This window comes from Heterocephalus glaber, unplaced genomic scaffold (assembly GCF_053883595.1).
Source record: "Heterocephalus glaber isolate CG9 unplaced genomic scaffold, H.glaber_assembly_v1.0 deba00000818, whole genome shotgun sequence".
Lineage (NCBI taxonomy): Eukaryota > Metazoa > Chordata > Mammalia > Rodentia > Bathyergidae > Heterocephalus > Heterocephalus glaber.
In genome coordinates this window covers 14,949,645-14,963,054 of record NW_028258164.1, presented here as the reverse complement: position 1 = coordinate 14,963,054, position 13,410 = coordinate 14,949,645, and the positions used below count along the sequence as shown (strand labels likewise).

Sequence of the window (13,410 nt, the reverse complement as noted above, 5' to 3'; positions counted from 1 at the left end):
GCCCAGGCTGGATTTGAACTTACAGCAATCCTCCTTCTTCAGCCTCCCAAGTATTGAGATTACAAGCATGAACCCGGCTTGTGTGAATTCTTTTTGAGAAGTATATATTTAATGCCACCAGGACTATTTGTTTCACAGAGATATTTGACCTGGAGTATTATATTTCTGTCCATCCCCCCTCTTCATTTTCTTAGGTTAGAAGGCAATTGAAGTAGATTAGAAATCTCAGGTGTTCTTTAACTGTTGAGTACTATAATTACTAAAAGGTAGCTTAAGTAAGAGTTTTAATATTTTCCTATTGGATTAGGCCAAAAACAACCCCTTAGCATCCTCCTTGTATTTTCATTCTCTGCCATTCCACGTCTTACCTATTCAAGTTTGACTCAGCCTTGAGAATACATCCCAAAGCCAACCACTTTGGCTTTGGTTTCTTCCCACTCTTTCTCATTATTACTTTGACCACTCTGGTCTCCTATGTGGCCAAACTCTCTGTCCAGGGCCTTTCCAGCAGCATTTCCTTTGCTTGGAGTGTTTTCTCCATCTTTGTGCACAATACCCTTTCATTTCATTTAGATCTCTGCTTAATCTCTTTGAGAAGGTCTTTCCTGACTGCCTTATCAAGTGCAGCATCCCCATAGCTTATGTTGATCCTTTTTCTATTTTTGTTACAGTGATGTCATCTGTTTACTGTCTCACTCCATGTGTGAGAGAGTCCTGTGAGGGCCAGACTTTGTGTTATCACTGCTATTTTAGTCAGATACATAATCCAAAGACATAGTCCTGTTGATACTGAAAGCATTTAAATAAATGAGTGAATGAGTAATAGCTGAAGAGCAGAGCTAGAAAGTAGTCTGGTACCTGGCTTATGCTTGACAAGGAATTTCAAAACAAAGCATTTTTCATATTTTATTAACTTTTGCTGTGTTTTATTTTCTACATGTCATTTTACAGATGCCACTTCTATAATGAAAATTTTTTTCTTTTGTTTCTTCTAGCATTCTGTTTCACTTTTATTGCCTGTGGGTCTTTATTTTAAATTTTGTCTTGTCAATATGCATCAGTCACAAAACATACTCTAAATTTTTAATGTTTTTGTTGTTCAAAACATGTGTGCCTTTGCCATGAAAATGCCTTACTTGAGAAGTAAAATTTTAAGTTATCATTCTAGAACTTGCCTTGTTATCTGCTGTAATCTTAAAAATTTTAGTAAATGGTTGCCTGAGGGCTTTTTTGGGTTTAATGCCTAGGAAAATACTGAAATTTAAAAATTATACTTGCTATATTTAGGTACTCCTGATGACCCATTAGCTGATATTTCTGAAGTCTTGAACACAGATGATGACATTCTTGGAATAATCTCCGATGACCTAGCAAAATCAGTGGATCATGCAGGTATAGATGAGCACTATTTGCTGATTGCTGTTGTCATGTGAGAGGCACATGTTTGCGGAGCACATTTCATCTTTAGTTTGTTTCTAGTAACTGTGAAGTGGCTTTTTGTTGTGTGTTTTGACTTTGTCAAAGAAGTCAACATTTTTTTTGGATCTACCTTGGTGTTTCTACTTTAGGAGGGGGATATAGCAAGTTATTTCTGTTGCCTCTCTAATCGCACTAGATTTAAGGCACCTTGCCTTAGAGTCTTGCTATATCTTGCCTTGTTTGCATTTCCCACCCTTCTCGCTCCTGTGGTAATCATCCATTTTATTTGGTTTGGGTCTCGTAGGTCTTGATTTATGCACTTTCCAGGTTGAGAGCTCACCTTTTCCGTTTGGTAAGAAACTGAGCACTGGATGACTTCTGACTAGAAGTAGTTTTTTTTAAAAATAGTGATTTCAGCTGAAACAACCTGTAAGTGCATGCATATTTGTTAGTAGTGCTAATTTGTTACTAATCCATACTTTGCTTTTCTCTTTTTGTGTACAGCTAAAGCATAGTATTGCCATACTGTGCTTTGAGTGATTTTTCTTAGTAATATTTTTAAATGATAAACAAATGATTTCATGCTTATTAATACATAATTTGTAATATTACTCAAATGTTAGAGTTAGTTTCTTTCTTTTTTTTGCGATACCAGGGATCAAACTCAGGACTTTGCACTTGTGAGGCAAGCGTGGTGCCACTGAGCTAAATCCCTGGCCCTACAGCTAGTTTCTAATATAAGATCAAATAAGAACACCCAAAATTTTTGCTTTTAAGGTCAACAATATTGAGAAAGCATGAAAAAAGTATAGACAGACTACTTTCACATGTGACTATTGCCAAAAATACTAGCATGTATAAGATAAAGGATGTAATGTTATATACATAATTTGTATTTTCAGAATGTGATTACTGAGTATTTTAAAAATTATAATTAAAATTATTTACAAAGGATAATGTTTATTAAACAATAGAAAATTTAGAGCTTTTCATTTATATGAAATTTATTCCTTCTGTTTTACATATTGTACCCCATAACTGAATGTACATTTGATACCACTATTTTCCAAGTTAAAACAATTATTTATGTAATGACTTCTCAGAGATTTCTTTCTGAACTTGGGGCTTCTTTTTTGCAGAAATTAATAAGTTAAATCTGATGTGTTTCCTCAGGAAATGTATGTGCTTGGATTAAAAGATAGCTATAGGTGGCACATACATTCCCAAATACAGGGAACCTAATTTTTACTGATAACCTATCCAAATTGCTAGAAGAATCCTTCTGAACTCAGAACTACAGACTTAATTTATTTTAGGTGAACTGTTGTATACTAATGCACACAGACAGTGCATACATTTTGTGCGTGTGTGTTTCTGAATTCACCATTGCATTTGTTTACCTTGCTCTTGCAGACATGGGTCCCATTGCTGATGATCCTTCCTCTTTGCCTCAGCCAAGTGTCAGTCAGAGTTCACGACCATTGACTGAAGAGCAGCTCGATGGGATCCTCAGTCCTGAACTAGACAAAATGGTCACAGATGGTAAAATATTTGCCCTACATCTAGGCTTTCTAAAAGACATGAGTAAATATGACTTTCAAAGATTTCTGCATGCTTATTTATAATTTGACTTCTGTTTTAACAATTTCTTTATCAAGTGCTTTTTTATCAATATGTTGAATTGGTAGTTGTTAATATTTCTGTTTCTTTTGTCCTAGGAGCGATTCTCGGCAAGTTATATAAAATTCCAGGTATTGATGTTCTGAATATTTAATCTATAAAAATGACATTATCCCTATTGTGACCCCAATAGTCTTTTAATGTTATTACTATTCTTGTTTTCCCTCATAGAGCTTGGAGGAAAGGATGTTGAAGACTTATTTACTGCTGTCCTTAGTCCTGTGAACACCCAGCCAGCTCCATTACCACAGCCACCCCCTCCATCTCAGCTGTTGCCAATACACAGTCAGGGTATGTGAGCTTTTCCAAGTATTGTTGTATATTACAAATGCACACATCTGTGCATACATACATGTTTTGCTTTTCTCTTCAGCACCCATAGTCATCACTTAAACATGGATGGATAGGGTACACTTTGTTTGTGATGATGGAAAAATACTAGCTTCAGTCACACATCTACTTACCTGAAATTCCCTGCAATTTACAGTTCACCTTATGACCAGCACTGTTCTGTGTACCTGCTCTCCCTCTTCCCCTAGTCCTAGCTCCACCTGACTTTGGCCTTGTGGTCATTTCTACATGGTGTCTGCTCTGTTGGAGCACCGTGGCCCACAGTCCCCTGGGTGCCTTTTACTCAGTGATCTGATCTGTTTCACCGTCATTTCCTCGGGGGTTAGCCAGTCAAATCCCCATGGCTACTCTGTTCATTTGTAACATGGACCACAAATATTAGTACCTGTGGGGCAATTGAGGTCTTCCTTATAGATTGGGAGCTTGTTAAAGACTAGGCTCCTGAGTCTCACATGTTGCCGTATACTTTGCCGTAGAATATGTATTTAGTACATATGTGGAGAATAAATTACTGACCAAGTCCCACGAAATTTTGTGGAAATTTGTCTCTTTCATTTGATCAATTTTTTTCTACCTACTTGTAACTAGTTGCAACATAGGTTTAAGACTTGAGTTTTCTTCCTCTTCATGGAGAGCTGAAATCTCATAGCCTAGAATTAAGATCTGAAGTTATAGATTCAGCACTGCAAATAGAGAATCTTCTCTAGAATGGAGTTTGTAATTCTGTGGTGGCATATATTTTAGATAATTTCAGCATAAAAACATTTCTCTGTATCTCATTGTCATGGCTTTATGACTGTATGCCGAATTGAATAGAAATGTCTTTATAAATTCTCATCTTTATGTAAGTGATTAAATATTCAGATAATATATCTTTTCTACTAGTTTTGTATGTGCGCGAAAAATTCCAAAATGCATATAATTGAAATGTTTTGATTTTCTACCAGTTTTGCCACTAAATGTGAAATTCATTTTTATGGTTGCTAGACTAAACATGGGATTTACATTTGGTTAAAACACATACCATGAATGTTTCTTGTCTTAATTGTTCCCACATCCTTTTTTAATGATTAAGAATTCTTCAGCAAATAGAAATGGTTTATTTTCATGTTTTCTGTAACTAAAATTACATATTTTAGAGACCAAATTGGTTAAAGATGTATTCCTTTATAAAAGCTCTTAGGTGTTACAAAAATCACTTCACTGTGGCCCCCCCTCCCCCCACACACACATACTTGTTTTTGGTTTTCTTGAGACAGGGTCTCCCTATGTAGTTCCGGGTGGCCTTGAACTCACTTTGTAGCCCATGCTGACCTTAACCTCAGGGTGATCCTCCTGCCACAGCCTCTGGAATGCTGGGTTCACAGGACTGTGTCATCATACTTGGCCTCATTTTCAAAAAGTTTTTGAGATGACTTTTTTTGCTAGGTGGCTAAATTTGCAGTACAAAATGCCTAATAAGGCTTCTTACCCTCACAAGGTTATAATCCTAGTATTCTAGACTTTGATTTATGCAACTGACTTAGAGTATAATTCAAGTAGAGCCTTAAGAATCTCTTATCTTTGTGTATATACATGTGTGCATATGTAGTCAGCACTGTGTCTTGTGGGTTCCACATGTGTAGCTTCAACCATCTACAGATAGAAAATATTTAGGTGGGGAGAATTGCTAAGATTTCAGTGTTTATATTTATAGAAAAGTAGTTCTATTTAAGTAGTTCTATTTTTTTTTTTTTTTTTTTTTTATGGTACCGGGGATCGAACTCGGGTCCTTCCGCTTGCAAGGCAGGCAGCGGAACCAGTCACCTAAATCCTCGGGCCCAAGTAGTTCTATTTTAACATGATCAAGTTATATGTAGGATGACAGTAAGGTATTTAAGAATGGCAACTTCACCGTTTTCCAGAGCAAAGAAGGGAAAGATGAGAAGGCAGTGTTTGAGGGGGCAAACTGAAAATAGATATAGGTACTAGATTATAGATAATTAGGGAAATGAGATGAATATTTAGCTGCTTCCTCTGGCTTCTACAAGCCAATGACTAATACCCCGTGCCAATGGAATGGCCTGATCAGTTATGTTTTGTGGCAAGGTAGCTCTGTTGTCAATACTAGAAAGGGATTTTGGACAAGACGAATTATAATAATGAGTTTTTTGTGCCTAGAATTAAGTTGGAATGTAGATTATGTATAAAGATACTGCAGTGCTAATCAAAAGGGAAGAATAGATATGAGAGATAGTTAAGGTAGAATAAATAGGATAATGCTACTGAGTGAATGTAAGGGAGGAGGAGAAGGGGAAAAATAAAATGAATTATATAAAGCCAAGCTGGCCTGGAAGATAATCATGCTGTAAACTAGAAACATGGAACAGTGGAAGGCTTGGTATGTGTCTTGTAGAAGGTAGTGGAGAACAATGAATTTAGTTTAGACTGGCTTTAATTTGGTAGAAATGGGACATAAAACCTGTTATGACTTGCATACAGTTGCAGTTAGTCAAGGCTATAGATGAAAATGTAGGAATTGTCTTTGTAATGGGGCTAGTTGATGTGGGAAGGACGAGGTTTTTTTTCAGGGAATATATCTCTAGTGGTAGAGAATCTTGAATAACTCTTCTTTTTAGCCAAATATAATGAAATTGTGCCTGGCTCATCTGCTTTATATTAGGAGTGTGATTTCATAGTCTTTATCTTTCTCCCTTTTAAAGGTTAGATGAAAGTTAAAAACATAGAGCCTGAGACATTGAGTGAGAGGTTCTTGGAAATGGTGACCATTAGAGACAAGTTGCAAAGTTAAGTAGATGAATGAGTACAGTATTTGGAAGGGGTTATCTCAGTGGACAGGGGAAGTCTGTTGGCGACTGTTGGAGGAGTAACTCTAGCTGAAGTGACAGCACAGGGCTGAGTGTGGTGTATTGACACTAACACACAGGTCAGAAAGCAGAGAGGAGAAATGAATGTCACAAAGATTGAGATAGAGTAATGTGATATCCCTTTTTTTTTTTGTATTAAATTCTTTTATTGGTACATTGTAGGTATACAACACAATTACATTTCTCATTGGGAATTGTACCTTTACATAATGCATCTTGGTTCTTATTTTTTCCCCATTCCTAGCCCTCCCTTCACGCCCTCCACCCTTCCCTATTTACAAAGACTTTATTTCCATTTTTTCCATTTCTCAGCATTTTTCCTTTCCCTTCTTTCCTTTTAATGAGTTGAGTGAGTGAGTCTTATCATGAGACATGCTTCAAAAATATTGCATGTCTAAACTGATAAGAGTAATTGGGTAACTATGATAGGCTTGAAGAAAAATGAAAGACTACCTCTTAATTAAGTAAATAATGAAGGAAAGATGCTTTGCATGTCACGTCTCTATCCTTGAACGTGGTGTTTAACTTCTCTGGGTCTTTTTTCTTAAATGAGTGAGCTATTTTATTGGGCTATTGTGAATATGCAAAGTTAAGCCATCTAAAGCTTTTAGAACAATGCTTGACGTGGGTAAAGTACTTACTAAATAATAGCTATTGTCATTAGGAAAATGTTTCAGTAATAATAGGTAGTGCTAACAGCTCCAGGACAGGTCATGCTTTTTTTTGCCAAATGAAAAAGCTTTCATTTACCCTAATTACACAAAAGACATTTGATATTTTTCACTAAAACCTAATGGAAGTTACTTCTCACTGAGGTTGAAAATAGGTGTCGCATTCTATTTTGAATAAATGCAGAAATCTTGCCAAATGTGGTGGTGCATGCCTGTAATCTCAGCACACCTGGAGATTGAGGCAGGAGGATTCCAAGTTTGAGCCTAGTGTGGCCAATTAGTGACTTAGTGAGATTCTGTCTTAAAAGGGGTTGGGGGGGTTGTCTGGAGATGTAGTTCAGTTATAGCAGTGGCCTTGGATTCAATCCCCAGTAAACCTCCTCCCTCAAAAAAACAGATGGCAACAGAAACCTTACCCAGTAATCTTTCCAGGAAATTCACGTGTAATGAGAAATTTGTCATTGTGAAATCCTAATGTAGTGGGTCCAGCTCTGGTGTTTAGTAGGATAAGACTTATCTTGGAGGTCCTTAAGACAAAATTTTGAAAACATATCTGTGATCAACTTCACTTTACTCACATAGGCATTGGAACCATGTACACATTTGTGTTATAACATTCAGATGATTTGATTACAGGAAAGCACATTATGCATTGGGAAACAATACATGTATGAGACATGGATCTTGATTTCTCTTTTTATCCAGTGCTATAGCAAAGTAATTGAGTTAGAGATTCTCTGCCATTATCCCAAGTACAGCTTGCTGTATACCTGTACTGCCTTGTATCTTTAGTTGGTGATAGGAATCACCTGTAATAGCACTAATCTAGATTGTAAGAGTTACACATTTGGGAGTATGTCTTCATAAATCATGTTTAAAAGGGACAGCTCTTTGAAAGTGCACAAAATTTTCTACTTGATTGGGGTTTTTTGCCCCCCTGGAAAGCTGCTTCAGTAAGGACAGTTTATATCCAAATAGTTTAGACTGGTGGTCACAGTGAGTATTAGAGCTACACACTTGAAAAGGTTGTGGAAAAACATTATTTGATCTTTACCATTTGCCTAACATATATTTAGAAAGAAAATGATAAGGTATTTAAAGCTCATAAAAGTTGAGGAAGACTTTAAAAAGCTTTAAGGGGTGAACTGTCAGTAATGAAAATTAAGAAAAAATCTGATTATTTTTGTAAAGTTAATATGTACTAAATATTTACTGTGTATCGGGGAATATGCTTAGTGTTACACCCACATTATCTCAACCCACATAACAATACCTTCATTTTACAAGATCACATGGAAATCAATTCAAATTAAGATTCAGACTCTATGCTGTTGTATTCCAAAATTATTTCTACTACATCGTAGTTAAACACAGATCTAGAGACCATATTTCAAAATTCATAACCAAGTTGCTCTTTAAGTATTATTATAAAGTACAATATTGAAAAAATTCTACCTTTGAATACCATTAAAAGTTTTTATTTAGAAGTATTTCAGCTAATTGTTATTTATCAATAATGTGCAAACTGATTTACTCTCTTTGTTCTCTTAAGATGTTTTTTCACGAATGCCACTCATGAATGGCCTTATTGGACCCAGTCCTCATCTCCCACATAATTCTTTGCCTCCTGGAAGTGGATTGGGAACATTTTCAGCTATAGCACAATCCCATTATACTGATGCCAGGTATTTAAAAGCCTTAATTTATACTGATTTAATTTATACTGTTTTGTTCTTCGTCTTTTAAATTATTAGTGCGTATTTCATCAAATGTTACTTTTAGCTACTTTGTAATAAATCTTAATGAAAGTGATACTTGAGCATAGTATGAGAAAGTTATTTTTGTTTATGAAGTGACAGTGTTCATTTTTTGCCAGGGATAAAAATCCAGCATTCCATCCAGTAGCAAGTGATCCTAACAGCTCATGGACACCATCAGCTCCCACTGTGGAAGGAGAAAATGATACAATGTCAAATGCCCAGCGTAGCACACTGAAATGGGAGAAAGAGGAGGCTCTGGGTGAAATGGCAACCGTGGCACCAGTTCTTTACACAAACATTAATTTTCCCAACTTAAAGGATGAATTCCCTGGTAAGTCATAGATGTATTAGTACCTGTTTGTTGTTGTTTTGTTATTTGAGATGAGGTTTTGCTCTGTAGTTCAGGTTAGCCGTGAATTCACTATGTAGTCCAGGCTGATGATCTCATAATTAAGAGGTGATCCACCTGCCTCACCCTCCCAAGTACTGGGATTATAGATGTGCGCCACCACGCCTGGCTACTGCCTGTTTATTGTACTGATATTTTCTCATGTGAAATGACTGATTTTTTTTTTTCAAACTGCCCTTTCATTTGGTCCGACTCTCCACAAAATGAAGATTCTCTATGTATGTAGACACACTTTGCATTTTCTTAGCCTTATGCCCCACACTTACTTGCATGTTTCCTAAAACTTTGTTTCAAGTAGTAAAATTATCAATTTTCTACTTCCTTGCAATGCTTATAAAAATGTGTTGCTTAGCCAGGGATTTAGCTCAGTGGTTCTGGCGCCTGCCTCCCAAGCACAAGGTCCCGAGTTCGATCCCTGGTACCAAAAAAAAAAAAAGAGACATGCACCACGATTCCTGGCACTTTAAAAATGTGTTGCTCAATACTTTAAAAATACCCAGAACAATAGGGCCAGGGATTTAGCTCAGTGGTTTGGTCACCTGCTGCGCAAGCGCAAGGACCCGAGTTCAATCCCCAGTACCAAAAAAAAAATACCCAGAACAGAAACTGTCATTTAAATGACAGTATAAACCTAAATCAGAGTCAGTTCTAAGTGATTGGCATTAAACTCTTTGTCCTCTCTTCTTCCCCCTCTCTGCCCTGACATCGAGCTGTCTCTAATACATGTGTGAAAACAGCACAAGATGGAATAGCAGTATTTTTGAATTTCTCATTGACCAGAGAATGACATATTTGGATTAATAAATTGTTAGTTATTGAATATTTGCAAATAATATTGTTTTGTTGCTTCAAGTTGATGTTGTCAAACCAGGATTAAAAATTCTATTAAAATTCAGCTTGCAGTAGTTTTCAAGCCATCTGTCAACACAGAAGCTCTTTCCAGATATTAGAGGTGTTCCTACAAGTAGGCTTGCATATGGATTTCCCTTGATTTTTGGTACTTTTTTGTGTTGTCTCCCTTGGTCACTTTATTCATTATGAGTAGAAGTAAATCAAGTGCTAACTTACCTAATAATAGAAATCAGTGTTATCTGTTAAAAGCAGTATTCCTATTCTTCAACTGCTTTTCTTTAACCACATATTTATTATTTATTGTTTATAGATGAGCAGATATGATTACCATATCATTTTGTGTCAGCATAAATTGTCATTATAGCAAAAACATACAGATAATTTTATATATGTACAGTGTTCTTGAATAATTTTACTTTGTGGTTCAAGCACCTTATGAAATACTATGTTAAAGCTATTGGTCTGTCACTTGATTTTCATTTTCATTGGCTTTTTGGAAACTTTTCATATACTGTCATGATGCTAAATCTTGTGGAAACAATTTAAAATCATTATTTTTCCATGTTTTGTTACACACATTGGTGGTGAGATGGTCACTTACTGTTATTTCCTTGAGGTCAAATTGATGGACTTCTGTTTAGTGCAGATTGTTCACCAAATCTTGGATTGTAGTAGTATCTCTTACAGTTATGAGGATTTCTTTTTTTTTTGGTACCAGGGATCGAACTTGGGTCCTTGCGCTTGCAAGGCAGGCGACAAAACCACTGAGCTAAATCCCTGGCCCAGTTATGAGGATTTCTTATATGTGGCTTAAATTGTTTTGGCTATTTACTCCTCAAATTTAAAGCTTCCCAGCTCTACAAGTCATTTTGTTAATAAGACAACACTTCGTTCAGAGAATGTTCAGCCTTTTGTGTGGTGGGAACATTGTGCTATTTAAACCACTTAATGTTACTACTAGCTGAGGATCCCTGATCTGGAACACTTGGAACAAGCAGTTTTTCAGGTTTTGGAATATTTGCATATACATACAAATTAAGGAGATTATCTCAGGGATATCTTTGGGATGGGATCCACATTTAAATAAATTCACTTAGGTTTCATTTACACCTCATACACATAGCCTGGAGGTAATTTTATATAGTATTTTAAAATTTATTTTTTACTAGTACTGTTTGCAGTACATAATGATTACATTTATCATGAGGAGTTTGTACAGGTACACAGCACATCCCAGCTTTTTTTGTCCCCTTTCCCTCCCATCCCATTTTAAATGTACCTGCTTTTTTCTGTGACTTCTCATACAAGGTCAGGTATGGAGTTTTCCACTGGTGGTGACTGCTGATGTGCAGAGTTGTGAATTTCGGACCATTTCTTTTCTTGCAGATTGGACTACTCGAGTGAAACAAATTGCTAAGCTGTGGAGAAAAGCAAGCTCTCAGGAAAGAGCACCATATGTGGTACTTAAAACAACTATTTGTTAAATCTTCAAACACATTGTTTCAACCTTATTTTTATTGTCTTAGGCTAAGATTTTCTATTTGTGGAAAATGCTAGTTAATGTTTGCACAGCTAACAGGTAGCTTTATATAGTGATGTCCTGACTATCTTGATACAGAATGTGACATTTTTATAAGCTAGTTAACAAACCAGAATAATGAGTATTGAAATCAGTTCTATGGCCATGCTTAATTAATTTCATTTTAGGTTGTTTTATCTTTTCAGCAAAGATGACTAAATTTGGACAGTGGATTAAAATGCCTCAGTTTCTTCCACAATAAGTTTTTGTTGTTGTTATTGTTAGATTTAGTAAAGAATCTTTATAAATCTTGAAAGAGACATATCTGGATGCCTTTAAGGAGCTTTTAACACATGATGTAGCTAGGAATTATTAGGGAATTTTGTACGATTCACAGTTCAGATGGTGAATTATTTTTTCCAAATAGAAATTATGATTGTCAGAATCAAATTCTTCCTTTCATTTTAAATTACAGTGGACCCTTGACTTATGAGCCCAATTCTTTCGCAAGGGCTAGTTGTAACTCAAGTTGGTCAGTTGAAGGCTCAGTCTCCTCACACAGCATTTTGGTCTCTCTCCTGTATACGGGCAGATCTCAGTGTCCTTAGACATTAGCCTCAGATTTCTCAGTTAACCCCACACAGGAAAGGATGTTGTAATAAGTTTTTGAAAATGTGGACATTCATCATAATTTTGATGATCCTTTGTATATGTTTAATATTTATCTGTCAATGTGCTGTTTTATTTTACTGTGAATGTGGTAAGGTAATATGGGATATTTTTAATGTTTCTCAGTGATTTTTCTTTAATGGTAAGTTTCAGATGTCCTGTTTATTATCTTGAAGATTGATGTAACATTGTCCTTTTCTCTAAATTGAGAAACATGTTAATTCTTCTAAGGCTGTGTTAAGAGAATTAGAATTTAAAAATTAAGATTACACCTGGGTAGGGAGGGAAAGGGGGCTTTAGGAGATGGGGGAAGGAGAAAAAAGAGGCGGGATATACCATATACAGGTGCAAATTCCCTATGATGAGTGTTAGCATTATGTATGCCTAAAATGTACCAATGAATGTTTTGTTATAAAAAAATAAAAAAGATGGGAAAAAAATAAAAAACAAAGTTTGCTATGGGAAAAAACAAAATTACACCTGAGATCTTCTAGGCCACTTCAGATACATAGATAGAAACGTTTTCATTGGCTAGACACATCCTCTGTGGCTAGACGTATGCTGAAAGGCGATTATGAGAGGGTGTAAGTTCTAAACAACATTTCAAATATTTTCAGTTTAACCTAGCCTTTTTCTTACTCTTATATGACAAAGTACACCATAGTTTTATTTTGGTTCTTAAAAAACATTAAAATATACTGGTACTTTTTTTCTTTTTGTCAAAGCAAAAAGCCAGAGATAACAGAGCTGCTTTACGCATTAATAAAGTCCAGATGTCAAATGATTCCATGAAAAGGCAGCAACAGCAAGACAGCATTGATCCCAGCTCTCGTATGGATTCAGATCTTTTTAAAGATCCATTAAAGCAAAGAGAATCGGAACATGAACAAGAATGGAAATTTAGACAAGTATGAAGTTTTTTGGATGATTTTTCTCTTTTAAATTTCATTTTTGCTTTTTGAGAAGGGGGTTTATATGTCATTTCATAATATAGCTCTTCATAGAACATGGAAAAGTGACGTACAGTAGACTTGTTTCCTTTTTTTTAGTAAAATGTTTTTAAGTTGATTTGAAAGTTGATTGAAATGTTATGAACAATATACTGCCCTGGGCATAAATGGGGCATTCTGTGATGAATAATGACTGCTCTTTTTTAGAAATTTATAATGTAATATGGAAGAAGTCTGTTAGCTGCTGACATAAAACAAATTAA

General features: G+C 35.7%; 1 protein-coding gene across 33 annotated transcripts in view; it reads left to right on the top strand.

The window, feature by feature from the left end:
- Nucleotides 1–13,410, top strand: part of Kmt2c (lysine methyltransferase 2C) — a 268,017-nt gene that overhangs the window by 211,335 nt on the left and 43,272 nt on the right. For 26 of the 33 annotated variants that reach the window (XM_087207697.1, XM_087207695.1, XM_087207696.1 and 23 more), the window contains 9 exons: nucleotides 1,288–1,392; nucleotides 1,724–1,771; nucleotides 2,833–3,003; nucleotides 3,138–3,170; nucleotides 3,271–3,390; nucleotides 8,541–8,673; nucleotides 8,865–9,079; nucleotides 11,396–11,469; nucleotides 12,923–13,105. In XM_087207697.1, coding sequence (XP_087063823.1) covers nucleotides 1,288–1,392; nucleotides 1,724–1,771; nucleotides 2,833–3,003; nucleotides 3,138–3,170; nucleotides 3,271–3,390; nucleotides 8,541–8,673; nucleotides 8,865–9,079; nucleotides 11,396–11,469; nucleotides 12,923–13,105 — 1,082 coding nt within the window. The remainder of the gene's footprint in view (nucleotides 1–1,287; nucleotides 1,393–1,723; nucleotides 1,772–2,832; nucleotides 3,004–3,137; nucleotides 3,171–3,270; nucleotides 3,391–8,540; nucleotides 8,674–8,864; nucleotides 9,080–11,395; nucleotides 11,470–12,922; nucleotides 13,106–13,410) is intronic. The other 7 variants (XM_087207688.1, XM_087207687.1, XM_087207682.1 and 4 more) reach the window with 3 other exon arrangements.